Genomic DNA, 26,608 nt, shown 5'->3' on the forward strand with positions numbered 1-26,608 from the left:
TTCCGGCTGTCAGCGAGCGGTGTAACTCCACTACAATCCAACGTGGACGCCATTCAGGCCATCCCTGAGCCCAGCTCGGCCGCCCAGGTCGCCTCCTTCCTGGGTATGACAAGTTACTACCTGAGGTTTCTTCCCCAGTACTCTGCGACCACAGCCCCCCTGCGCCAGCTGCTGCGTAAGGACGAGCCATGGGTGTGGTCAAAGGCATGCAGTGACGCTGTGCGTGATCTTAAGACTCAACTGACTTCACCACCAGTGTTGGCTCACTTCGACATCTCCAGCTCCACCTTTGTGACCTGTGACGCATCAGCCACAGCGATAGGGGCCGTGCTGTCTCAAACCCAGAACGGTGTGGAGAAGCCCATTGCCTTCGCCTCCCGTGCCCTCAACCTGACCGAGCAGCGGTACTCCGTGGGTGAGCGTGAGGCGTTAGCCTGTATCTGGGCTTGTGAAAGGTGGCACCTCTACCTCTATGGCCGCTCCTTCACCCTCAGGACAGATCACCAGGCCCTGACAGCGCTGCTGTCCACATCTGGGACAGGCCACAAACCCCTGAGGCTGCACCGCTGGTGTGACCGCCTCCGCCAGTACAACTTCAGCCTGCAGTTCACCCCAGGCAGAGACAATGTTGTCGCCGACCTGCTCTCTCGCTCTGTCTCCACCCCAGCTCCACAGACGGACACTGACTGTGTGGAAAAGGACATTGTCCAAATGCTACACACACCCCTCCAGGCCACTGTCTCTCTGCAGGAGCTGAGGGCAGCCTCCGAACAGGACCCTGTCCTCTCCCAGCTCCGCACCTACATCCAGAACGGCTGGCCTCACAAGGTCCCAGAGGAGCTGGCTGCGTTCGCCCGAGTCAGACAGGAGCTCTCCTGCTGGAACGACACCTGCGTGGCACGTGGGTTTTGCACAGTGGTCCCAGCTGCTCTCCGTGCACGTGTTTTGAATACGGCGCATGAAGGCCACCTGGGCATTGTGAAACTGAAACAGCGCTGCCGAGACCTGGTGTGGTGGCCGGGGATAGACAGAGATATTGAGGCTCTGGTGAAGGACTGTTCTGCCTGCCTTGTGAGTGGCAAGACTGGCCACCAGGCTCCCCCACCCCTGCAACCTCTCGCCTGGCCCTCTCAGCCCTGGGAACACCTGCAGTTGGACATTTGTGGTGAGATCCATGGAGTTCCCCACCACCAACGCTTCATGGTGGTCGCCTACGATCTACACTCAAAATGGCCTGAACTCACCACTTCCGGCACTGTGACCTCACAGATCATCATCGACTTCCTGGACTCTCTTTTCTCTCGCTGGGGCCTCCCAAAGGCCATCACCACTGACAACGGCCCTCAGCTGGTCTCTGCTGAGTTCACTGCTTATCTCGACAGCAAGGGCATCCGTCATATACGCACTGCGTACTACCACCCCCAGGCCAATGGCGGCGTTGAACGTTTTCACCAGTCACTGAAGAACGGCCTCAGAGCACACATGGCCCAAGGGTGCTCTTTCACGCAGGCCATCCGTCACACTCTGCTGCACTATCGGGCCACACAGCACTCGACCACAGGCGTCTCCCCAGCCTCTCTCATGCTAGGCCGGGAACTGTGCATGCCCCTTGACAGGCTCCGCCCCTCCACACCTCAGGCACCTCCCTCTGGGGTCAGAGCCTCAGTCACTCGTCAGCAGACGCGGATGAAGCAACGGTTTGACCAGTCAAAACGAACCAGGGTGCCAGACATCAATGTGTCAGACTGGGTCAGGGTCCGCAGGCCCCACAGGGACAATAAAATGGCTTCATACTGGTCCTCTCCTCTCCAAGTCACCCGTCAGCTGGGCCCAGCCACTTACCTCCTCAGCGATGGCACTCGGTGGCACTCCAGTCGTCTACGGAAGGTGTCAGCTCCGCCACACACAGCTGGTGACACAACCATAGCCATTCCCTCAGCATGGCGAGACGCCCCGGGGCTTCATGCAGCTCCTACACGGGCCCCAGACATTTCTGGGCCTCAGCTTCCCCTGCCATCTCCCTCCCCACCTCGGCCTGACCAGCCTCAGGCCGCCCCGCGACCTGTTCGCACACGTTTACGCCCTGGCCACCTAGAGGACTTTGTGTCAACCTTTCATGTTTGAAATCCTGCCGGGGGGGGGGAAATGTTATGTATGCACACATCGACAGTGCTGCATTTGATTTGGTGCTGTTCTATTGTGCTGGGATCGATTGGTGATGCCTGCGGGCTCTGGGTTGTTTGATCGGGTCTGCCTTTGATGCTGTGTCAGTCTAAATAAAGAATGCCACGGAGAGGTTGTGTCGAGCGACAGCGCTGTGTCCTGACGTGATTTCTAAATACAATACCGGGGACGAGGAACACGAAGGTGATTTTCCCAACAGTCGGGGTCACCAATGTGGAGTTAGAAAATAACGAGACAGGAGACGTGAGAGTAGACGTAGTCGAGGTAGTTTACTAGCTCCAACTTTGCATGTCATACATTCGACAACGACACTGAACTGTGAACCGGAAGCGGAAGTGCATTATCTGACCCCTCGCCTCTTCCCTTAAAGGTACACCGTCCTCTCAGGTGAATGTCTCTAGTTATATAGATGTGGGTTACCACACAATAGAAAAACATTCTAGGGATGTCCGGGTAGCGTAGTGGTCTTTGCCATTGCCTGCCAACACGAGAATCGCTGGTTCGAATCAGTGATACCTTTGGCTTGATCGGGCGTCCCTACAGACACAACTGGCCGTGTCTGCGGGTGGGAGAGAAGCCGGTGGGTATGTGTCCTGGTCGCTGCACATAGTACCATTTGACGCTGCCATTGTAAGGGTAGGAGTACTGGTAAATCACATACATTTCACGGAGGAATAAACACATATGCTCATCACTGATTGTTACTTGAACCATAAGAAGCAAAACTGTATTTGCGCATGCTCATTTAAACATCACTTGTCAATGCTGTAACGACATTAGTATAGGCACATACCTGAATAAGATATTGACCCAGCCAATATGTTAACACTCAACATATACATATGTGACCCTGCTGTAGAAAATAGCACCATGATTGCAAAGCTGAACTGGATTTGTAGCACTATATGGTAAATCTCACAGTTAAAGTGACAATAATTGTTGCAGACTTAAGAGACATTCGCAAATGGAACACAGACAAGTCTCATCCAATTCCTCTTTGGAGAATGCAGGCATCGATCCTGCTGCGTCTCGCGTGCAAAGCGAGTGCCCTACCATTTGAGCTAATTCTGCTTACACGATTATGAAGAACCGCATGCGGTAAGGTGTATTTCACCTCATAGTTGTGTGGCGAAATGACATTAAACTGGTTTTTGGCATCCCTTGTCTATTAGCATTCATTAAAATAGCATACTCAGAGCATCCGGGTGGCATGGCAGTCTATTCCGTTTCCTACGAAAAACCTCGTTAAACACATTTGTAAAGCCAAGTACAATTGGGGAGAAAAAGGGAAAAATACACACTGTATTTCACAACTAAACAGTAATTATATATAAAAAATTTTTTTACAATATTTTGGTACATGATTTTTTTAAACGGCAGACAAAAGTGCACTTTGATATTTTCACTTATCAGCATTGTATCGGATATTTTCAAACTATTTGTAGCAGTTGTTATACACATTTCCTTGAGTTGTTGCTCAGGGCCAGACGCAGTGCTTGGAGCTGTCATCAAAGATGGTGCCAGCTGCACAGGTGTTCACATGGGTGATGCCACCAGCACATATGTAGAAGCTTTTCTTGTCATCTGGGTTGGGGTACAATCCATCAGGTTTACCATTACAGAAACCAGACCCTGGATAATGGGTGGTGGTGGTGGTAGTAGTAGCAGAGGGTTGACTGATGGCGGTTGCACTGGGATCAGGGGTGGTGGTAGGGGGTAGCGGGGGCAGCTCTGAATTACAGAAGAAAAATAAATGTTTGTTACTGAATGAGTGTGGAGCTGCTTGTTTGAGACTCAGTGCTATTTGTGAAATCAAATACCACCTGTGATGTTAAATATAAAACTTAAATAAAAATGGAAACAGTTGCTCAGACTTACCAATATCAAGGAGTTTATGGAGATGTGCCATTAGAGGGTGGCTGCCCTCTCCACAAAACTGTCCAGAAAAATCATCCAGATCCAGGGCCCACACAAAGGCGCCACCAAACTTCTGCTCTTGCAGGTAACGAACCTATACAGAGGAAACAAAGAAAAAATTGTACACTAGATTGTTGAGAAGCAAAATGTTTTGGCGCGACAAATATAGTGTTGATGCGCAGCTCACCTTGATCTCATAGCTTTCCCTGGTATCAAATCCTACCCACTCATTATTCTTAGTGGCATAGGGCACTTTCTGGTCTTCAATCCACTGTAGGGTGGTACCATTTACAAAGTCGCAGATCTGAATCACAGACAAAATCCACCAAGTTGATATACTGTGCAATGTAATGTAAGACTAAAAATATAGTTTCAGTGTTTCGCTACTGGACCAAAGAGACCTCAGGAATGCAGAAGGGGTTGCAGAGTAGGATTTATGCTCTTGTATGGATCAAATATTTGATGTTATTAGTTACAATGTGTCATGTAATGGGTAGAGTCCAGTCACTAGCCATTATATGAACTTTCACCTCATAATAGGACCAGAATCCGGCTTCACGTGTGTAAGGTCCAGCTGATGCAGGGCCACTAGCGGGGGCTCCAACACTACTGTTTGATGATGTCAGACGGAAGGTTCGGCCATAAGTTGCAAAGCCCATCCTCAGCTTCTCCACTGGGGTGCCATTGTCCCTCCAGTACCTCATAGCGTAGTCCTATGGTAGAAATGGATGGATAAAATATTTACATGGAAGGTGTGAACACATGTTTAAGCAGCAGAAGAGAGTATGAGTCTTGAGTGAAAGCTCAACCACTATCACTATTGTGATATAATGCAATAAGTTTGCAATCTATCAAAGGTCGGGGCTCTGTTCAGCTTCACTGTGCCAAAAGTCCTGAAAAAATGAAGGAGGCAAGTGAAAGAAAGAGAGAACATCAGTAAGTACATCTTGGCAAATTTATAGGTTGTTCTCACTCCTAAATCCTTCAAAAGTTTCTTTCTGTCATTTGTCCATCATATCTCCTCACCGTGTTAAAGTAGATGAGGTCCCCTTCGTCATGAGAGCCACGGTACAGTGGGCTGTTGTGTCCGGTGAATTCATCCCAGGTTCCATGGAAGTCGTAGGTCATCACGTTGATGAAGTTTAGTTCCCTGGAGGCATAAAACTAAATAATGAAAATACTGTGCCCTCACAGGGTACCCATGGAAACTATCAAATCCGCTGTGGCGACCCCTGGGAAACAGGGGACAAACCGAAAGAAGAGGAAGAGTACAAAAAATGCACAAAAGATGCAAAAAGAGAGAAAATATTTTTTCTCTTGCTCCAGAGAGCATACTTAGCAATCTCTGCAATCTCATATGCGGCATCAATGGTTCCCTTTCCTGCTGCCACTGCAGCTGTCAGCATGAGCTGTGGGTTACCAGTTGCACTGGCCTCAGCAGCATAGGCAGCAACAAGTTCCTGCAAAGGCATATAACAATCACATTATAGATGAGTTTATTGTAAATTTCCGTCGAATATAAAACTATGTTGTGAACCTCAGTTCAAAACTGAAACAAGATGCCTGCTCACCCTGCAGAGCAAAGTAAACCTCTGCTTGTCTTCAGGGGGACTTCCACGAGCTCCTGGGTACTCCCAGTCCAGGTCCAGACCATCAAAACCATGAGTCCTTAAGAATGTGATTGATGACTGGATGAATTTCTGGCGGTTAGTGGCATTGGACACCATGATGGAGAACCTGGGGAAAAGATTTTTGTCATTATGATTTACCTCAAAAACAGGTCTAATTCCTCGTGTACACATTTTAAAGTTGGTAGATTTTAGCTTTCATGACATTAGATAATACTCACTGCCTTGAACCAAAGTTCCATCCACCAACAGCCAACAGAGTTTTCAGATAAGGATTCCTAAAGAGCGAAGAGGGGGTTGAGTAGGTCTCATACATAATTTGTTTTTGTTTTATTTCTGTCATTTTAGGACACATTTGTAATTTGGGCTCTTGTTGCCCAAATATGTATGCGAGGGAAGGTAAGTCGGAATAAGGTCACAAAGTCTATCACTGAGCATTTAAACACCATTATGCAATAGACAAGCATTGTCAAAGGGCTTCAGAAGACTGTAGCTGTGGAAAAGAGGGTCAGTACCTTCGGCCATGATATGACATGTATAACTTCCTACTGCAAAATCTGTAGTTTCTCAAGATAACTAGGAAAAGTATTGTACCATATAACATTACAGCGATTTATATGAGGCTAAAATAAGGACTGGTATAAAGTTAAAAGTGTTTCAAGTGGAAGAAAAAGCCTCAACTTGAAAAATAAATCAACATATTTGGACATTTTTTTTATCAACTCATCAATATGGCCCTTAAAGTTTGAAAATGTATCAATATGAATGCCAAAGAATTTAGTGGACTTCACTCTCCCAATAAGCTGACCGTTTATTTTGATACAAACATCTACTACTACTACTACTACTACCACTACTTCTGGCTGCTCCCGTTAGGGGTAACCGAAATGTTATTTATTTTTTTATTTTGTATTTTATTATTATTATCATTAATTTGTTATGTAATTTGATACAAACATATTCAACATTATTTCAATTTCTATTGGAGCAAAAAACAATGAGGTTTGTCTTGCTTTTATTTAAGGATAATTTATTGCATTTAAACCATGTAGCCACCTTAACCAGTCCCTCATTTAGATTATTTTGCGGGTCATTTAGATTTTTATGTGATAAAAATAAATGTTTATCATCAGCAAATAATACTTTATGTAGAATGCTAGAGGAGTTCTGGAGGAGTCCTGGGGACCCTATGTTTGATGGTTTTACTTTGAGATTTGTGACCATCCACACTTACGGTTTTGACCTACAAAGTTAGCTCCTTGGCGATTTTTATGGTTTTGCCACTCTGTGCATGCTGAAAAGCCTCCCCAGGCCTGTCCATGAACAAGATTCAGTGCTTAAAGTGTGATACATTGAATTAGTGAATGACATTGAATTAGTGAATGACATTTAATGCACTCACTGTACTCATAATGTTGTAGTTTGCTTTGAAGAATTTCAAGGTCGACAGTGTCAAACGCTTTTGATAAATCAAGGTAAGTTCTAATGCCCCAGTCGAATTTATCAGTAGTGTCATTGATTTTTTTTGATGAGATCAAGAATCGTCATGAAAGTGGTGCTCTTTTTTCTAAAGCCATACTGTGATGGGACAAGAACATTTGATTTATTTAAGAAATCACTAAGTCGGGGCGGTCTATTCCGTTGCCTACCAACACGGAGATCGCTGGTCCGAATCCTCATGTTCCCTCCGGCTTGGTCGGGCGTCCCTACAGACACAAATGGCCGTGACTGCGAGTGGGAGGCCGGATGTGGGTATGTGTCCTGGTCCCTGCACTAGCGCCTCCTCTGGTCAGTCGGGTCGCCTGTTCGGGGGGGGGGGGACTGGAGGGAATAGCGTGATTCTCCCACGCGCTACGTCCTCCTGGCAAAACTCCTCAATGTCCGGTGAAAAGAACCAACAGGCGAATCCACATGTATCGGAGGAGACGTGGTAGTCTGCAACCTTCCCCGGATCAGCATAGGGGGTGGAGCAACGACCGGGGCGGCTTGGAAGAGTGGGGTAATTGGCCAAGAACATTTGGGAGAAAAACGGGGAAAAAAATGCGAAAAAATAAAAAATAAATAAATCACTAAGTCTACTATACCCAATTCTCTCCAATACTTTGGGGAGTAGGCAATATAGATATAGGTCGGTAGTTGTGCATATCATTTTTAACACCAGACTTAAACACTGGCATTTTTTTCGTGACATATTTGCATACAATTATCAATTTCATACTCACTCCACCCCTATTTCTTCTCTCCTTATACCCCTCCATTCCCGTACTTCCCAATCTCAGTTTAGTATATTCTACCGAGGGTCCAAAATATGGAATTCTCTGCCTTTATATTTTCTGAATTTGTCTTCAGAGTAGTTTAAAAGAGCCCTGAACTCACTTCTCCTTACCAACCAATATTTTCCATATGGTCTGCCTGTATAAGCAGGGTCCAACCAATATTTCCCTTTGTCATATAAGTCTAAATGCCTATTATGAATATCGCTTGTTTTTCTTATATATATACATACATACACACACACGTGTATATATATATGTAATCCATTGAGTCAAGTAAATTCTTTAAGAGACAGTACAAGCCTGTTTCATGGCTAGTACTGTCTCATAAAGAATTTACCTGACTCAATGGATTACTTTGCTCCTTATTTCTTGAGCACTTTCCCCACCGTTGAGTGTTTCTTTTAACAAAGTTATATACAGAGTGGGTGGAGAAGAGTGTCAGGGGTGATTTGCGACAGAAGGGTACCAGCAAGAGTTAAAGGGAAGGTTTAACAGATGGTTATGAGACCTATGTTATATGGTTTGGAGACAGTGGCACTGACGAAAAGACAGGAGGCAGAGCTGGAGGTGGCAGAGTTGAAGATGCTAAGATTTTCATTGGGAGTGAGGAAGAAGGACAGGATTAGGAACGAGTATATTAGAGGGACAGCTCAGGTTGGACGGTTTGGAGACAAAGCAAGAGATGCGAGATTGAGATGGCTTGGAAATGTGTGGAGGAGAGATGCTGGATATATTGGGAGAAGGACGCTGAATATGGAGCTGCCAGGGAAGAGGGAAAGAGAAAGGGGAGAGGGAAAGAGAAAGGCCAAAGAGGAGGTTTATGGATGTGGTGAGGGAAGACATGCAGGTGGCTGGTGTGACAGAGGAAGATGCAGAGGGCAGGAAGAGATGGAAACGAATGATCCGCTGTGGCGCCCCCTAACAGGAGCAGCTGAAAGTAGTAATAGTAGTAGTAGTATATTGTAATGATCACGGATGAATAGGCTCGGTAGCCCTCGACTAACGGGTCTGACCCTTCAGTCGACTGGTTAACGTTGTCGCCCGCGGTGTGGAACGCACGAGTTCGCGCCTCGGCTGTGACGGTCCGGCCGGGGACGCCCTTCCCGAAGGAGGAGGGCAGTGTGACACTCACGGATGAATAGGCTCGGTAGCCCTTGGCTAACGGGTCGGACCCCTTCGTCGACTGGTTAACGTTGTCGCCCGTGGTGCGGGAGATCCGAGAGTTCGTGTGACGGTCCGGCCGAGCTGCCCCCCCGAATTCGCTACAATATGCAGTGTGCAACAGGAAAATATCTGTAATGTCTGAAAGTATTACACCTGAATCAGTATAAGCATTGTGAATATTCGTAATGATGTTATCAATAATTGACCTGCTGGATTCCATTACTCAAGTAAATGTATGAATGGTGGGGGAAAAATGAAGAATAAGGAATGGTAATAAAATCGTTTTTAGCATTATCCTCTTTAGAAATAGCGATGTTAAAATCCCCAAGAACAAAACCATTTCCCCCCCTTTTTTCTCCCCAATTGTATCTGGCCAATTACCCCACTCTTCTGAGCGGCCCTGTTCACTGCTGCAACTCCTCTGCCGATCCGGGGAGGGCTGCAGACCACATGCCTCCTCCGATACATGTGGAGTCGCCCGCTGCTTCTTTTCACCTGACAGTGAGGAGTTTCGCCAGGGGGGCGTAGTGCATAGGAGGATCACGCTATTCCCCCAAGTTCCCCCTCCCGAAGAGACACCCCGACCGACCAGAGGAGGCGCTAGTGCAGCGACCAGGACACATACCCACATCCGGCTTCCCACCTGCAAACATGGCCATATGTGTCTGTAGGGTCACCCGCCCAAGCCGGAGGTAACACAGGGATTCGAACCGGCGATCCCCGTGGTGGTAGGCAGCGGAATAGACCGCCACGCCATCTAGACACCCAAATAAAACAAGTTTTATTATTTTTATTTATGCAATATAATATATTGCAGAAGTAGTAGTAGTAGCAAATTTATGCAATATAAAATTTATCCAGTTTAATCTTGGAAGATTCAGTCTGGGGGCTAATAAATCACTCCAACAATGAGGTTTTTACCACTGTTTACATTTATCTCAATGAATGGAGAATGTGAGTGACCATCTTCAATAATGGGGTCATCACAAATATTCATGGAGTGTCCTGAATTTACATATAGACATATTCCACCACCTGGTCTGCTAAGTTTATTTCTGTTGTATAATTTTTTAACCATCAAGTTTAAGAATGTCCACATATGATCTATCATTAAGCCAGGTTTTATTGCAGCCAATAACATCAAAACTACAGCCGATACTGTCCAAAAGGGAGACCAGATTATCGTGATGTTTATTTGGACTTGTGGTAAGATGTAGCAATGAATATGAATAGCTATTGAATAGTTATTTTTGTTATTTATATGTTTCAGCTGGTGAAGCGTAAAATGCTTACAATGTAGCTTTCCATCAATGTTAAAGCAATGCTGTTCAAATACCTCATAATTTCCATTATAGTTTATATCATCAAGGCGGATACAAAGGGTGATGGTGATATGGAGAGCATCAACTGGCTGATGTAAAAATTACTTAAGACCATTCTAAAAAACCTCATATCTAAAGATCCTAACATCTGAAAACAAAGACAAAAGAAAAAATTCAATTCAATGTCCAATCCAAACAAAGCAGTCCATAAAACAACTGCATCAAGATCGAAGCCAACAAGCAGTAAATATAAAGACATGTAATCAAGCGATCCAAACTTTAGGAGAAGCACAACCTACTCACATCAGACAGTTTACTGACAACATGTCATCGATTTGAGTTAGTAAGCAGGTAGATGTGTCCATCCGGAGTCCAACTGGCCTCAAGCTTATCCTTGTGCCCCCCCCCCCCCCCCAATTGTACTTTGCCACACCACCTGGATGGCCATCCTTGTGTTTTTTACGTATGTCATCAAGCAGTTTCACTCTCTTGGCCATTAGATTCTCCTGAATCTGCATCTTTGATGTAGATCCCTTAAGCTTTTTATTTGTTTTGAAAACCATGACGCTGATGTTGTATTGAGCAAACTTGACAATAATTCCCCATGGTTTGACTTTCTTACTTGTTGGGTTTTGGTCCAAGGTGATGGCTCCTGTCAATTTCAGAGAGCTTCACCTCTATATTGAGATTTTTTTTAAAGTTACTAATAACCTTATTTGTGTTTTCACGATCTTTTTCTGGTACACCAGAAACAACAACACGGTTCCGTTTAGAGTAATGCTCTTGTTCATTTACTTACTTGGTTTTCAGGGCATTGAAGGATTTGTAGAGAGCCTCATCATTCCATTCAAAGGTTACAAGCTCGTTTGCATAGTTGATAATGGAGAAGGCATATGTCAGGGTGGTGCACAGGAACGGGTCCACATTTTGTGGCAAGTATTTGCCCTGACCGTTTCTGTACTGGGACCAGTTGGTGAAGTAGCACACCATCTGAGTGGCAGATGCTGTGATGGTATTGGAAGATAGAGAGCAGTTCAAAGTCAGGCAGATTTACTTCCACATATCAACTTTGTCTAGATTCATGAAATATAAAGAAAAAACCCCAAATGCATTGATGTTTGTCAATGTTAACTTACCCACTTGGCATAATACCAGGCATATGCCTATGGAATACATGACAGAAACATTCAGGTGGATTGCAATATTATTTCTCTAAATAGGAAACTGCCAATAAAGTGACAGTATTTTCTGACATTTTAAAGCTGTGTATCATATGAAAAAAAAATCACATGGTGAAATAACAGATGATCAATTCTTTGAAATACCTGCAAGGACTGTCAGTCTTGTCATCTTTATCTCAGAGCTTACAAAATCAGTGTACTGTACGACAAAATATAAAATGGAAATATTATATGATGAAATGCCCTCTGCCCAACCGTACTGCGATGATCACCTTAATTCTGTAAATCAAAACATTTTGCTCATTTCAACTTCTGAATATGAAAATAAAATATGGCAATGATACTTACATAACACAAATTAAAATATTTTAAATTCCTTCCTGTGGGTTTCACCTTGAAGCTCACTGTGGGATAGTCACTAGACGAAAGACTAAAGAACAGCAGTGACGTTTGGCTTTTTATATTTATTCGGTGTAGGCGGAGGAGGTGTCATTACCCTGATAACTTGGGGAAGTATGTTGTTATAAATCATGATATTTCAAAGTTTGACTTTGAGTACAGGTCAATAAATTACTCAAGAGAGCATGCACCATAACCATGAAACATTAGCTTGTAATCAAAGAAGGATGGATCAGTTCATCTGGATGTTGTATTGCTGTATTGTTTATAAGGGTGGGGATACCTAGTCAGTTTAGACTCAAGATGTCACCCAGCTGACTGATGAAACGTATCTGCCAACAAACGTTGTATCCAGATGAACTGATTCATCCTTCTTTGATTTTCTTACCTGGATTATTGAGCATGCATCGACATTAGCTTGTAATATGGATCAATGGCCACATCAGATATGGATAAACGAGACCAAGGTTGACAATATAAAACAACATATCACTGTTTTTACTTTCTAATTTTTTAATGTTGTATTGTATTTGACAAATTACCATTTCAAATAAAATCGAATTAATTGCCAACATGGTACCTTTTCATGAGTAAAAAAAAAAGGAATTAAAAAAACACTTAAAACAGTATGTATGGTCCAAATAACCTTTATTCAGAGGCTTTTGATGAACAAATTTCACAGAAGAAAATGTTCAATTTCACAATTCTTAAAACTGCAAGTCAGTGGTATCATTAAAGATCTGGAGAAGCAGAATTGGTCTCTTCATTTACTTCACGTAGCTCTAGAGCAGTATCACGATATCATTTAACGACTACCTCCTAATTTCTGGGCCAGATGCAGCACTTGCAACTCTCATCAAAGACTGTGCCAGCTCCACACTTCTGTGGGTAGGTTCTGCCTCCTGCACAGATGTAAAACCTGGTCTTGTCTTCCGGGTGGGAGTACGTCCCATCAGGTTTGTCTTTACAGAAGCCACGCCCTGGGATGGGGATGGTGGGCTTAGTGGATGATGTGCCACTTGGTTTGGAGGTTGTGGTCGTGGCTGGAGTCTTGGTAACCACAGGTTTGGAGGTTGTTGTTGTTGTGGTGGAAACAGTTGTGGTGGAACCAGGTTTGGCAGTTGTGGTTGTTGGAAGTGGAGGCAGTTCTGAAAGATGCGAGAGGAAAAGAAAAAAAGTTTTACTGATCTTTTACTGAGACATCGAATTATTGTGCTACTCACAGGTCCACTTAAAGAAATGTGCAGTGTTTATGCTGTTTATGAAAATATTACTACCTCTTTAATGACAACAGCCATTCATATTAAATAAAATAGACATAAACTCTCATTCTCTCTCTCTCTCTCTCTATACATACATACGTATATATATATATATATATATATAATCCAGTGAGTCAAGTAAATTATTTATGAGACAGTACAGGCCTGTTTAATGCCATAAGCAATCATCAGTTGTATTTTGCTTCTTATTTGTTGAGCACTTTCCCTACCGTTGAGTGTTTCTTTTAACAAAGTTATACACACACACACACACACACACACACACACACACACACACACATATATATTAGGGTGGTGTTGGGGCACAGTTGGGAGGGTAGGTGGATAAAGAAAAAACATATTTAAAAAAACCCATATCTAAAAAAAAAGCATATTTAAAAAAACCTAATAAATGTCATATGTGTAGCATCTAATGGGGGGGGGAATAATAAACATGTTTTACTTATAGTTACAAAGGAGATATTTTTTCAGTGTCTACAACTGGTGGCAAATTCGTTTCTTTTATTCAAGGTGGACATATCAGGTCTGCAAATAATAAAATACCTTTCTGCCAAGCACAGGTTACACCTCTTACCCCTAACTGAATATGCACTACTCTTTGCAAGGATTTTCCATGAGACAGAGTAACTGCTACTCTTGTCTACCAATGACCAAATGTGGCGGCTTAAGGCCGTTGCATTTTTCGCATGCTCATTTCTGAAGCTACTCATATGGGCGTTAAACCTAATTTTAAAAGGGCCCTCTGTTAATCCCACGTAAGTGTCTACATTGTAGTTATATTTTCTTGTCACTGATGCCTGGTAGATGACTCCCTCTATCTGGCCTTTCTTTCTAGAGGACACGATGTCTTAACATGGCATTTGCAGTTGGAGGTGTTTGGTTGTGGTGAGGGGGTCTGTGCTATGCATTAAAATCTTTTTTCCTGTATCCGTGTTGATATTCCGCTCCTCATTAGTCGAGCACTCAACACCATTGACGGTTTCGGAATAAAACGCTACATATCTATATCCATATCTATATATCTATATGTATGTATATATATATGTATGTATATATGTATATAAGTGTGTGTATTTATATGTGTGTGTGTGTGTGTATATATAGGAAGGAGTAAGACTGACCACTGTTAATGAGTTTACGAAGATGTCCCAGCAGAGGGTAGGATCCCTGGCCACAGAAATCTCCAGCAAAGTCATCTAGATCCAGGGCCCACACAAAGGCACCACCAAACTTCATCTTTTTCATGTACTGGACCTGGAGGAGGAATCAAAAATGGCACTTGTGAATGCAGGGTGAAGTGTAAATGGAGATAACTTAGATGCATGTATTAATGGCCATGAAGGCCCCTTCCAAACTTTATCAATCAATCAATCAATCAATCAATCAATCAATCAATCAATCAAGTTGCATTTCTAGCTGCAACAGCCACTCAAAGTGCTTTACAATTAATTAATTCACACATACACACATCGATGGCATATCAACTATGCAAGGTAACAACTGTTCATCGATTAATATGATAAAAAGTAATTTATACAAACACATTCTCTTCTCTGTAACTTCCTGTTTTTGAGAATCCAAATTATCTGAAGGACAAAATACTACAAATATGGGCTTTGATGATGTGTCACGCACCTTGATCTCATAGCTCTCCCTGTTATCAAATCCTACCCACTCATTGTTCTTAGTGGCAAAGGGAACTTTCTGGTCTTCAATCCACCTAGTGGTAGCACCCTTCAGAAAGGTGCAGATCTGAATAGCGAAAAGAAAAGAAATGCCATTGGCTATGTTTATTGTTTGCCCCCTTTACTTGGAGATATGCATTTAATTACATAAACATCACCTCATAATAGGACCAGAATCCGGCTTCACGTGTGTAAGGTCCAGCTGTTGCAGCACCGCTAGCAGGGGCTCCAACACCAATGTTTGATGATGTCAGACGGTAAGTGCGACCATAAGCCGCAAAGCCCATCCTCAGCTTCTCCACTGGAGTACCATTGTCTCTCCAGTACCTCATGGCATAGTCCTGAGGTAGACATGGATGGATAAATATTTAGATGGAAGGCATGGACACTTGTTTAAGAAGCAGAAGAGAGTATTAGTCTTGAGTAAAAGCTCAACCAAGCATTATTTAACTTTTCTTATGATATAATGTAATCAATCAAAGGTCAGGGCTCTGTTCTGCTCCCCTGTGCCCAAAGGTTTTCTGTTCTTACAGTGTTGAAGTAAATTAAGTCCCCTTTATCCTGAGAGCCACGGTACAGTGGGCTGTTGTGTCCCGTAAATTGCTCCCAGGTTCCATGGAAGTCGTAGGTCATCACATTGATGAAGTTTAGGTACCTGGAGATGCATAAGAAAATTTTTTTTCAGATCATCTACTGACCTACCCCATTATTATTTTTTTGAAATAAACAAAAGTTGAGTGGCTTAAAAAAAAAACACTTGGCAAGCTCGGCAATCTCATATCCGGCATCAATGGTTCCCTTTCCTGCAGACACTGCAGCTGTCAGCATGAGTTGTGGGTTACCAGTGGCTGCAGCCTCGGCTTCATAGGCAGCAACAAGCTCCTGTAAGTATAATATTGTTTGGTTAGAGATGTCATTTATCATATTGCACTGCACAGTAGTTGAAAATGGGGTAGATCAGCCAACCTTGCACAAAAGAGTGAATCTCTTCTTGTCCTCTGGGGGGCTACCACGAGATCCGGGGTACTCCCAGTCCAAATCCAGACCATCAAAACCATGAGTCCTTAGGAATTTGATAGTTGACTGGATGAACGTCTGACGGTTGGCTGCATTTGACACCATAATGGAGAACCTGGAAGAAAGATTGGACTCATCTTTAGAAGCACTTGACAAAAATATTCAAAGGAGGCATCTAAGATGATAAAAAAAAATATTGCTTGGGAGTGCAGCTTACACTGGTGATTTTTCTCTCATTTTTTTTCCTCAATCTATTCCTTGTCATCATTCTTTGGCCTGAATTTAACTTCCATTTTATTCTGCGCTGTCCTTCACCACTGATATATTCAGGTGTTAAAGGCTTGAATTCTACATAAATGTTGGAAAAATAATACTTACTGGGTTGAACCAAAGTTCCATCCACCAACAGCCAGTAGAGTCTTCAGAAGAGGGTTCCTTAAAAGCAGCAGATAAAATTATAAATAATCTGCATAATTTAGACCATTAAATGGCATTTATCTAGCTAAGAATAAAATGCTTGTCTTTCTATAAAGTATGTGCTTACAATTAACTTGGAAAAATATTACTGGCTTCAGAACCTTATACTTAATTTTTGTCCCTTTAAATGAAGAATTTACTTCATGCAGTAGAAATTCAAGCCAAAATAATACTCCAGTGACAGCACCTAAGAAAAATTTTAGTGTATTGCTTCGACTAAAAGTTAGCTCTTACTTGGCCTTCAGGCCATTGAAGGGCTTGTAGAGAACCTCATCGTTCCACTCGTAGGTCACCAGCTCATTCTTGTTGTTGATGACGGAGAAAGCATAAATCAGATGCGTGCACAAGTATGGGTCTACATTTTGTGGCGTGTATTTCCCAACCCCAGGTCGGTACTGAGACCAGTTTGTGAAATAGCACGCCATCTGGTTGGCAGTTGCTGTAGATTTGAGAGAGCAGATGTAGGGTCAGTGGTACGTGCAAAGCTCTTATCAAAATATTTTTTTTACTATTTTATTTAAATTGGGGCCGATGGTCTTGCAAGTTTCTTTGGACCATTTGCATAATCATTGTATTGCAACTTACCCAGCTGGCACATCACCAGGCACAAACCTATGGGAAAAGAAAAGCAACAGAGATGAGTACTTACTGGTTAAATCTTGGACATGGCAGAAGAAACTAACATACTGTATTATGTTTTTAGAGTACCCTTGATACAACATGGTAATGTGAAGTCCACATTCCTGATGAAATATTACCTGCTAGAATAGTGAGCTTGGTCATCTCGATTTCAAAGCTTCACAACTTAATTTTTTTCACTTTCTAAACACACAGAAAGACAAATTACATTTAGAAACAAACAGCAGTTTCACACATTTCATTTGGTTTGAAATGGATATTTCTTAATAAAGTCCACTGCATTTGTGCTAGCTGTAAAAGAGAAAATGATTGAAATGATTCTAATACAAAACTTAACTCAGTTAAGATAAAGCACGATCAACTTAAACAATATAAAATGTTTCCATTTACAGTAATGTGAACCATTAGTGTTTCCTTGAGAACGAGATTATCATTTTGATCCTCTGACTTGCTGTCTATCATTGGGCTGCTTATGTCCCCTGTGTTTCTAGTTACCTGCGCAGTCAAATGTATGCCATTGCTGGACTCGGATTGAATTGTGGCAGAAAAAAAACTCACTCAGTTTCACTTTGAGATTAGTCTTACTTTTTTTTTCTTTTGAAATTTTTCCCCTTTTTTCTCCCCAATTGTATCCGGCCAATTATCCCACTCTTCCGAGCCCTCCCGGTCACTGCTCCACCCCCTCTACCAATCCGGGGAGGGCTGCAGACTACCACATGCCTCCTCCGATACATGTGGAGTCGCTAGCCGCTTCTTTTCACCTGGCAGTGAGGAGGAGTTTCGCCAGGGGAACATAGCGCATTGGAGGATCACGCTATCCCCCCCCCCGGACAAACAGAGGAGGCGCTAGTGTAGCGACCAGGACACATACCCACATCCGGCTTCCCTCCAGCAGACATGGCCAATGGTGTCTGTAGGGATGCCCGACCGAGCCGGAGTTAACGCGGAGATTCGATCCGACGATCCCCGTGTTGGTAAGCAACGGAATAGACCACTACGCCACCCGGACGCCCTTAGTCTTACTTTTATTTACTTTTCATTTCCCAATAGTGAGTCAGCTGACTATGCATCTGTTTAAATGTACAGAGGGAGTTTTAAAAACACATTTAAGGAACTCTTTGTCCATGACATCCAAACTGTTACATTCATTTTCAATAACTGTAACAAACTCCTGATGTGATAAACAACAGTCTATACAGGTACTGTATTTTACCATATGATTATAGGTGTCTTATACAAATACTGGATGAGTTTTGTTCTTGTAGATTTCCTCTATTTTAGCTTGATTTTGCATTGTTTACGTTCAATCAAGCTTTCACTTTCCGAGCAGTTCAACCCCCAATTTGGAGACACAATCTGGGAACTTCTGGCTACATTGGAAATGTCTAAAATGTTTACTTTAAAACCTTTAATTAAGAAACAAGTCCCAAACTGTAATCCTCGCAGTAAAGGTTCTTCCAATTCAACATGGTGAATAAGTCTGACCTGATTAATTTTCCCATGGAAGTGGAAAGGCACATTTCCCAAAGGTAAGGAGGTCTCTGTACAAACTGCATCACACTACATTCACTTCGTTTTACGACTTTACCCTAGTTTAGACAAATGCCAAAATCTACTTTTCCCAAATGATAGCCACGAGCTCAAAGTGTAATTGTGTGAATCTCCCATCTGGCAAGTATGAAAAAAATAAAACATCCATGTAACTGGTTCTGCAAGTGTCAAAGACAAGAAAAGAAGGATTAATACCCTTCTTTTCGAATAATATTGGCAATACCCATTTAGTTACGGCCATGCCAATAAAGCAATTTGAATTTGACTATCGCCAGTACCTGCACCAAGCTTACCTTGGGACCTGTGGCTGATGAAGGAACCGATGTATGACAGTGATGCCTGACTTTTATACAGTGTGTTGAGGTCTGGGACAGATAGGGGAGGGGGGAAACAGTGACATATCATCAAAGGGAGGGTGGTGTATGGTAAAGAAACGTATAGGAACAGAGGGGGATAAGATAAGTGCATTGAAATCTGACCTTGAATGACAGGTGATAAGGCATATGATATAGCAGAAAGTCTACAAAGAGCATTAAAGCACATCGCAATGCACAGTTTGGAGAGAAATGGGAGATATTATGGGGTTGACACCTATAAGACTAGTATTCTGTCCCTCATATTATATATTTATATTCGTTTGTTCATTTATTGATAGAGTTAAAATAGATTTAGCAAACAATTGCTTTAATGCTCTACCGGTGTCAGAAAGCTGAGGTTATTCCCAGTTCTGTGGTCAATACACCCACCCAGTGGTAGAAAAACTTACGTTACAAGTAATTTGTGTTTTATAGCCATTTTGATTCGAGTATTCAGAGTGGATGGATACGTGCGTCTGTCTTTTCCTTCGTCTACTGCCCTTGACACGGGATAATCTTTTTGCAAAATATGGTTTCTCAGTAAAAGCTCTGAAGAACTCAACACGGTCTCCTGAGTATTTACTGGAGCCAGTTGTTTAGCTCGCTGTCTAGGATGTAGAGGCATATAGCTGAGGGCAGAAGAATAAAAAAGATTTGTCAACATGTCAAGTGCATCACCTAGGACTTGAGACACGTCACCTCCAACGCCAGCAAAGATGTCCCAGGAAGAAGGCACTCACCCCCTCTCCCAGATGGATGTCAGGTCAGAGTGCAATTCATCCGCTTCACACCGATCAAGCAGCTCAACTGCAAGCTAGGCTGCAGCACAAGCAGAGCAAATGCCAAAGCTGCCCGCGCCAGAGCTCAGTTTGCCAAAAGCCAAATAGACCTGGAGGTCGAGAAGGCACGCATTGAGGCAAAGCTAAACGCTCTGAAGCAGGAGGGTGAGGCCGAAGCGGAGCTTGCCGCAGCTAGGGTCCTGGAGACTGCGGCTGAAGACCCACCTGATCCTATTGAGCTGTCCAGTGCAGGCATCCCTGTTGCAACACCTGCTTCGATCAGGCGCACTGAAGAATATGTAAATACCCACTTCTACAATGACCATGATATAAACGAAGTGAGAAAGGATGACGTGGAACGACAGTCTGACCATGGCGACACTCACAACCTGGATCAGAGTGCGCCGCACCCAGTCACTGTGTATGCACATTGGTGTTGTACAGACTCTTCAACCAGGTGGCAGCCTAACCATTCCCCACCTAATCCACCTAACCACGTCAGAAAAGGCAATGCCCACTTTCAAAGTAGATCACTGCCCAGACAGACTGAAATATCAGATCTTGTTGCCTACCTTGCACATCGTGATCTGACGGCAGGGTTAAAGGTTTTTGACAATAGGCCAGAGACCTATGTATCCTGGAGATCCATGTTTTGCAACGCTATCGAAGGCCTAAACCTCAAAGCCAGTGAAGAGCTTGATTTACTTAGCAAGTGGCTTGGCGGGGAGTCTCCTCAATATGCCCTGAGGATTAGAGCTGTCCATGTGAATAATCCAGAAGTGGGTCTTCAGTGTGCATGGCAATGGCTAGACAAGAATTATGGCTCATCAGAGGCAAATGAAGCATCTAACCCAGCCACTGAGGATGCACAAGCCAGTGCATCCTTAGTGTCGGTCCCAAGCCCGGACAAATGGGGAGGGTTGCGTCAGGAAGGGCATCCGCCACCGGTACTGTTAACCAGCAGGGTGTCGGTGGAAACTATGCTACTGTTGGGCGAAGGAGAGGGGGAAAGCATGTCCAGAGGCAGCTAGAGAGGAGGAAGGGTAGGCATGTGGAGGTGAGAGTTGGAACTTTGAATGTTGGCACTATGACTGGTAAAGGGAGAGAGCTGGCTGACATGATGGAAAGAAGAAATGTAGGCATACTGTGTGTGCAAGAGACCAGGTGGAAGGGGAGTAAGGCCAGGAGTATCGGAGGTGGATTCAAACTCTTCTACCATGGTGTGAATGGGAGGAGTAATGGGGTAGGGGTAATTCTGAAGGAAGAGTTCAGGCAGGAGTTAAGACAGGCACTGGGTGGTAGTGAAGAGTTGCCAGATGGCTGGACAACCACTGCAGAAATAGTGAGAGAGACAGCTAGGAAGGTACTTAGTGTGTCATCAGGACAGAGGAAGGAAGACAAGGAGACTTGGTGGTGGAATGAGGAAGTACAGCAAATTATACAGAGGAAAAGGTTGGCAAAGAAGAAGTGGGATAGTCAGAGAGATGAAGAAAGTAGACAGGAGTACAAGGAGATGCAGCGTAAAGCAAAGAGAGAGGTGGCAAAGGCAAAGGAAAAGGCGTATGGTGAGTTGTATGACAGATTAGACACTAAGGAAGGAGAAAAGGACTTGTACCGATTGGCTAGACAGAGGGACCAAGCTGCAAAGGATGTGCAGCAAGTTAGGGTGATCAAGGATAGAGATGGAAATGTGCTGACAAACGAGGAGAGTGTGCTAAGAAGGTGGATGGAATACTTTGAGGGGCTGATGAATGAAGAAAATGAGAGAGAGAGAAGGTTGGATGATGTAGGGATAGTGAATCAGGAAGTTCAGCGGATTAGCAAGGAGGAAGTGAGGGCAGCTATGAAGAGGATGAAGAGTGAAAAGGCAGTTGGTCCTGATGACATACCTGTGGAGGCATGGAGATGTTTAGGAGAGATGGCAGTGGAGTTTTTAACTAGATTGTTTAACACAATCCTGGAAAGTGAGAGGATGCCTGAGGAGTGGAGAAGAAGCATACTGGTACCGATTTTCAAGAACAAGGGCGATGTGCAGAACTGTAACAACTACAGAGGTATAAAGTTGATCAGCCACAGCATGAAGATTTGGGAAAGAGTAATAGAAGCTAGGTTAAGAGGAGAGGTGACGATCAGCGAGCAGCAGTATGGTTTCATGCCACGAAAGAGCACCACAGATGTGATGTTTGCTTTGAGAATGTTGATTGAGAAGTATAGAGAAGGCCAGAAAGAGTTGCATTGTGTCTTTGTAGATTTAGAGAAAGCTTATGACAGAGTGCCGAGAGAGGAGGTGTGGTATTGTATGAGGAAGTCAGGAGTTGCAGAGAAGTATGTAGGAGTGGTGCAGGATATGTATGAGGGAAGCGTGACAATGGTGAGGTGTGCGGTTGGAATGACAGATGGGTTCAAGGTGGAGGTGGGATTACATCAAGGATCGGCTCTGAGCCCTTTCTTGTTTGCAATGGTGATGGACAGGTTGACGGACAAGATCAGGCAGGAGTCTCCATGGATGATGATGTTCGCGGATGACATTGTGATCTGTAGTGAGAGTAGGGTGCAGGTTGAGGAGAGCCTGGAGAGGTGGAGGTATGCACTGGAGAGAAGAGGAATGAAAGTCAGTAGGAGCAAGACGGAATACCTATGCGTGAATGAGAGAGAGGACAGTGGAATGGTCAGGATGCAAGGAGTGGAGGTGACAAAGGCATTTGAGTTTAAATACTTGGGGTCAACTGTCCAAAGTAACGGGGAGTGCAGTAGAGAGGTGAAGAAGAGAGTGCAGGCAGGTAGGAGTGGGTGGAGAAGTGTGTCAGGAGTGATTTGCGACAGAAGGGTATCAGCAAGAGTTAAAGGGAAAGTTTACAAGATGGTTGTGAGACCAGCTATGTTATATGGTTTGGAGACAGTGGCACTGACGAAAAGACAGGAGGCGGAGCTGGAGGTGGCAGAGTTGAAGATGCTAAGATTTTCACTGGGAGTAACGAAGAAGGACAGGATTAGGAACGATTATATTAGAGGGACTGCTCAGGTTGGACGGTTTGGAGACAAAGCAAGAGAGGCAAGATTGAGATGGCTTGGACATGTGTGGAGGAGAGATGCTGAGTATATTGGGAGAAGGATGCTGAATATGGAGCTGCCAGGGAAGAGGAGAAGAGGAAGGCCAAAGAGGAGGTTTATGGATGTGGTGAGGGAAGACATGCAGGTGGCTGGTGTGACAGAGGAAGACGCAAAAGACAGGAAGAAATGGAAACGGATGATCCGCTGTGGCGACCCCTAACAGGAGCAGCTGAAAGTAGTAGTAGTAGTAGTAGAGGCAAATGAAGCATCCCTGTTCAAACGTCTGTAGAGTTTTCCCAGGGTTTTTCATAAGGACAACCACCTTTTGCGAAAGCTTGCAGATCTTCTTCTTGAGCTTGAAACTGCAAAAAACGAAGGTTATCTGACGGGCCTCAGTTTTCTTGACACCTCAAGAGGAATAAATCCAATAATGGAAAAGCACCCACACAACCTCCAAGAGTCGTGGGTCAAACAAGGGTCAAGATATAAGAAAAACCATAATGCTCTTTATCCACCTTTTTCTTACTTTGTCCAGTTTGTGAATAGCCATGCTGAAATGAGAACAGACCCCAGCTTTGCATTACAAGGCTACAGCACACTGCCTGTCAAAGCAGAAAAGACACCAGTAAAGCAAACAAAATGCAGGGTTCCTGTCACAGCGAACACAACAGAGGTTGGTGCTCCTGATAATGATGTTAACACACGCTGTCTTGGTTCAGACAAACAGTGTCCAATTCACAGGAAGCCACATTCACTTGCCAAATGTAGGGGATTTAGAATGAAGACACTGGATGAGAGGAACATTTTTCTCAAAGAACACTCAATCTGCTTCAAGGGTTGTTTATCCACAGACCACAGGGCCAAGGACTGTAAGGCAGCAATTCACTGTTCAGAGTGCAACAGCCATGGCCATGTCGCAGCTATGCATGCTGGCCCACCCCCATGCTCACTTAAAGAGTCTGACACATCACCAGGAGGCCATGGCGGGGAGAATGACAGCCCAAACTTCACAGTGACCACATCCAGCTGCACAGAGGTATGTGGAAAGGGGCTTCAAGGAAAGTCATGTTCTAAAATTTGCCTGGTCAAGGTGTACCCCACTGCATTTCCTGAAAAGAAGAAGAAAATGTATGCGATGTCAGATGACCAAATCAATGTGTTGCTGGCAAGGTCTTCCTTTTTTGATATATTTGGTGTACAAGGTGAAGCCCTCCCATACACAATAAAGACATGCTCTGGCATAACAGACACCAGTGGACGAAGAGCCCACGGCTTTGTCATTGAGGGTGTGCATGGAAAAGTATCCTTGTTGTTGCCTACACTCACCGAATGTAACCAGATCCCAGACAACAGAAGGGAGATACCTACCCCAGAGGTTGCTGCTGCTCACCCTCATCTTCAGCCCATCGCATCACAGATACCTCCACTGGATCCATCAGCAGACATTTTTCTCCCCCTGGGCAGGGATATCATTCGGGCTCACAAGGCTCACAGTCAGGTAAATGGCCCACATGATGCACCTTACACTCAATGCCTTGATCTAGGATGGGTAATTATAGGAGATGTTTGCCTCACAGGAGCCCATAAACCCACTGTGAACTCTTTTAAGACTAGTATACTTGGCAATGGGCGACCCAGCTTTCTCTCTTTTTGAAAACAGAATCCATACCAAAGAGAGGTTCACAGAGAAATGCCCCTTCTTTGAAAACACACAGGCTCATCAGTGGCATTATGTGCCCACTCATCTAAATCCAGCTGATCAAGCCACTCGAGCATTACCTGCCGAGCATCTGTCTCTCTCTACATGGCTGAATGGACCTGCTTGCCTCACTGACTCAAAGCAAAGTCAAATACAGGAGGAACCCTTTGACCTTGTTGACCCCGAGATTGATTCTGAACTGCGTCCAGAGGTTGTGGCCTGTGCCACCGCCCTGTCAAAAGGTAAACTTGGAAGTGCTAGATTTGAAAGATTCTCAAGATGGAGTCTTCTGTTGAAAGCTGTTGCTAGGCTGCAATACATTGCCAAGTCCTTCAAATGTGGACCAGAGCGCCTGTCATGGATGGCATGAGTGTAGTAAGCACCTTGATGAAGAACAGCTTCACCAGGCCAAAGCCACTATTATTCGCACTGTGCAGAGACAGGGATACACATATGATGTCAGACGCATGGAATGAGGTGAGCCCGTCACAAAATCAAGCCCACTTGGCAAGCTGAGCCCATTTATTGATGCAAGTGGAGTTCTTAGAATCGGTGGTCGGCTGACAAGAGCCCAGTTAACATCAGGTGAAATGCATCCTATGCTCATTCCCAGAAGACACCACATAGCCCAGCTAATAATCAGGCACTTTCATGAAAAGGTATGCCACCAGGGTAGACACTTCACTGAAGGGGCCGTCAGACTGCAGGTTTTTGGATTGTTGGAGGAAAAAGAGCTGTAAGCAGTACAATCTTCAACTGCATCACATGCTGCAGACTGAGAGGCAAACCACAACAACAACAAATTATGGCAGACTTACCTGAGGACAGGATATTTGCAGTCCCTCCTTTCACATGCGTGGGCCTGGAAGTTTTCGGTCCATGGCCTGTCACAGTCAGGAAGACACAGGGAGGTCAAGCAGAGGCCAAGAGATGGGCAGTCATCTTCAAATATATGAGCACACGCACCATACATATTGAAGTCATAGAATCAATGGACACATCATCTTTCATCAACTCACTGCATTGTTTCTTTGCCATGAGAGGTGCTGCTAAACTGCTCAGGTCTGATTGTGGGACCAATTTCATGAGTGCCAGCAAAGAACTACAAATTCTCAAGAAAGGCTGTCACAACAAGAAAATGTATGCATACCTGGAAGACAGTGGATGTCAGTGGCAGTTTAATCCCCCACACGCTTCACACATGGCTGGATCTTGGGAGTGGATGATAGGAGTCACACAATGAATCCTGGAGACGATGCTACTACAACATGGCACTGCAAAGCTCACACATGAGGTGCTGGTGACATTCATGGCTGAGGTAACTGCAATAGTAAATGCACGGCCTCTGACAAAACTTTCCACAGATCCAGAACTTCTCACCCCTGCCATGCTGCTCACCAAAAAGCTTGTCACACCACCAGGCCAGTTTGAAAGCAGTGACCTATTCAGTGGAGAGTGGCGATGCGTGCAGTATCTGGCCAATGTCTTCTGAGGGCAATGGCAGAAAGAATACATCAGTGGGCTCCAAGATCATCACAAATGGAGGACAAGGGAGGCCTAATCTAAAAGTAGGAGTCAGGCTTGTCACTAAGACCTTTCCCAGCAAGGATGGCAGAGTCAGGAAGATAGAGGTCAGGGTTGTCCGAAAGGGCGAGCAAAGACTTTACCTGCGACCTATAAATGAAGTCATTCTTATGGTGCCGAGGGGCAATTCTTAAGAGACTGTAGACTCTTCGTTTTTATGTCCTGTAATATGGTGTGCTTAAGTTAGTTTGGCTTGACATCCTTAAGATGTCAGGCGGGGAGTATTCTGTCTATTCCATTATATTTTCATATTCGTTAGTTCATTTATTGATAGAGTTAAAATAGATTTAGCAAATGAATCAGTACACAAATCAGTATACAAATATACAGCTCTTCATTCTGTTGTATTTCACAGGCACCAAGTACTCCAGATTAGTCTAGTTCTTTATGTTTTGCATATTCCAAATAATTTCAAT

The 26,608-nt window shown here is 44.1% G+C and overlaps 2 protein-coding genes across 2 annotated transcripts; both read right to left on the reverse strand.

Moving 5' to 3' along the window:
* Window positions 1-2,443: 2,443 nt before the first annotated feature.
* On the reverse strand, window positions 2,444-12,077 carry LOC130108461 (acidic mammalian chitinase-like). Its single transcript, XM_056275394.1, has 12 exons — window positions 12,021-12,077; window positions 11,817-11,871; window positions 11,628-11,654; window positions 11,291-11,495; window positions 5,951-6,007; window positions 5,673-5,838; window positions 5,437-5,561; window positions 5,128-5,251; window positions 4,632-4,814; window positions 4,289-4,405; window positions 4,063-4,195; window positions 2,444-3,915 (listed from the first exon to the last, which is right to left on the reverse strand). Exons 2-12 carry the CDS (start codon window positions 11,839-11,841, stop codon window positions 3,662-3,664), a joined length of 1,416 nt encoding a protein of 471 aa, XP_056131369.1. The 5' UTR covers window positions 11,842-11,871; window positions 12,021-12,077; the 3' UTR covers window positions 2,444-3,661.
* An 813-nt stretch (window positions 12,078-12,890) lies between these two features.
* Window positions 12,891-17,316, reverse strand: LOC130106682 (acidic mammalian chitinase-like). The gene is made up of 12 exons (XM_056272887.1): window positions 17,292-17,316; window positions 17,119-17,145; window positions 16,768-16,972; window positions 16,435-16,491; window positions 16,006-16,171; window positions 15,797-15,921; window positions 15,571-15,694; window positions 15,198-15,380; window positions 14,990-15,106; window positions 14,476-14,608; window positions 13,134-13,219; window positions 12,891-13,070 (listed from the first exon to the last, which is right to left on the reverse strand). The coding sequence occupies exons 1-12, from the start codon at window positions 17,314-17,316 to the stop codon at window positions 12,891-12,893; spliced, it is 1,428 nt and encodes a 475-aa protein (XP_056128862.1).
* Window positions 17,317-26,608: the final 9,292 nt, after the last annotated feature.

Source organism: Lampris incognitus, chromosome 2 (genome assembly GCF_029633865.1).
Source record: "Lampris incognitus isolate fLamInc1 chromosome 2, fLamInc1.hap2, whole genome shotgun sequence".
Lineage (NCBI taxonomy): Eukaryota > Metazoa > Chordata > Actinopteri > Lampriformes > Lampridae > Lampris > Lampris incognitus.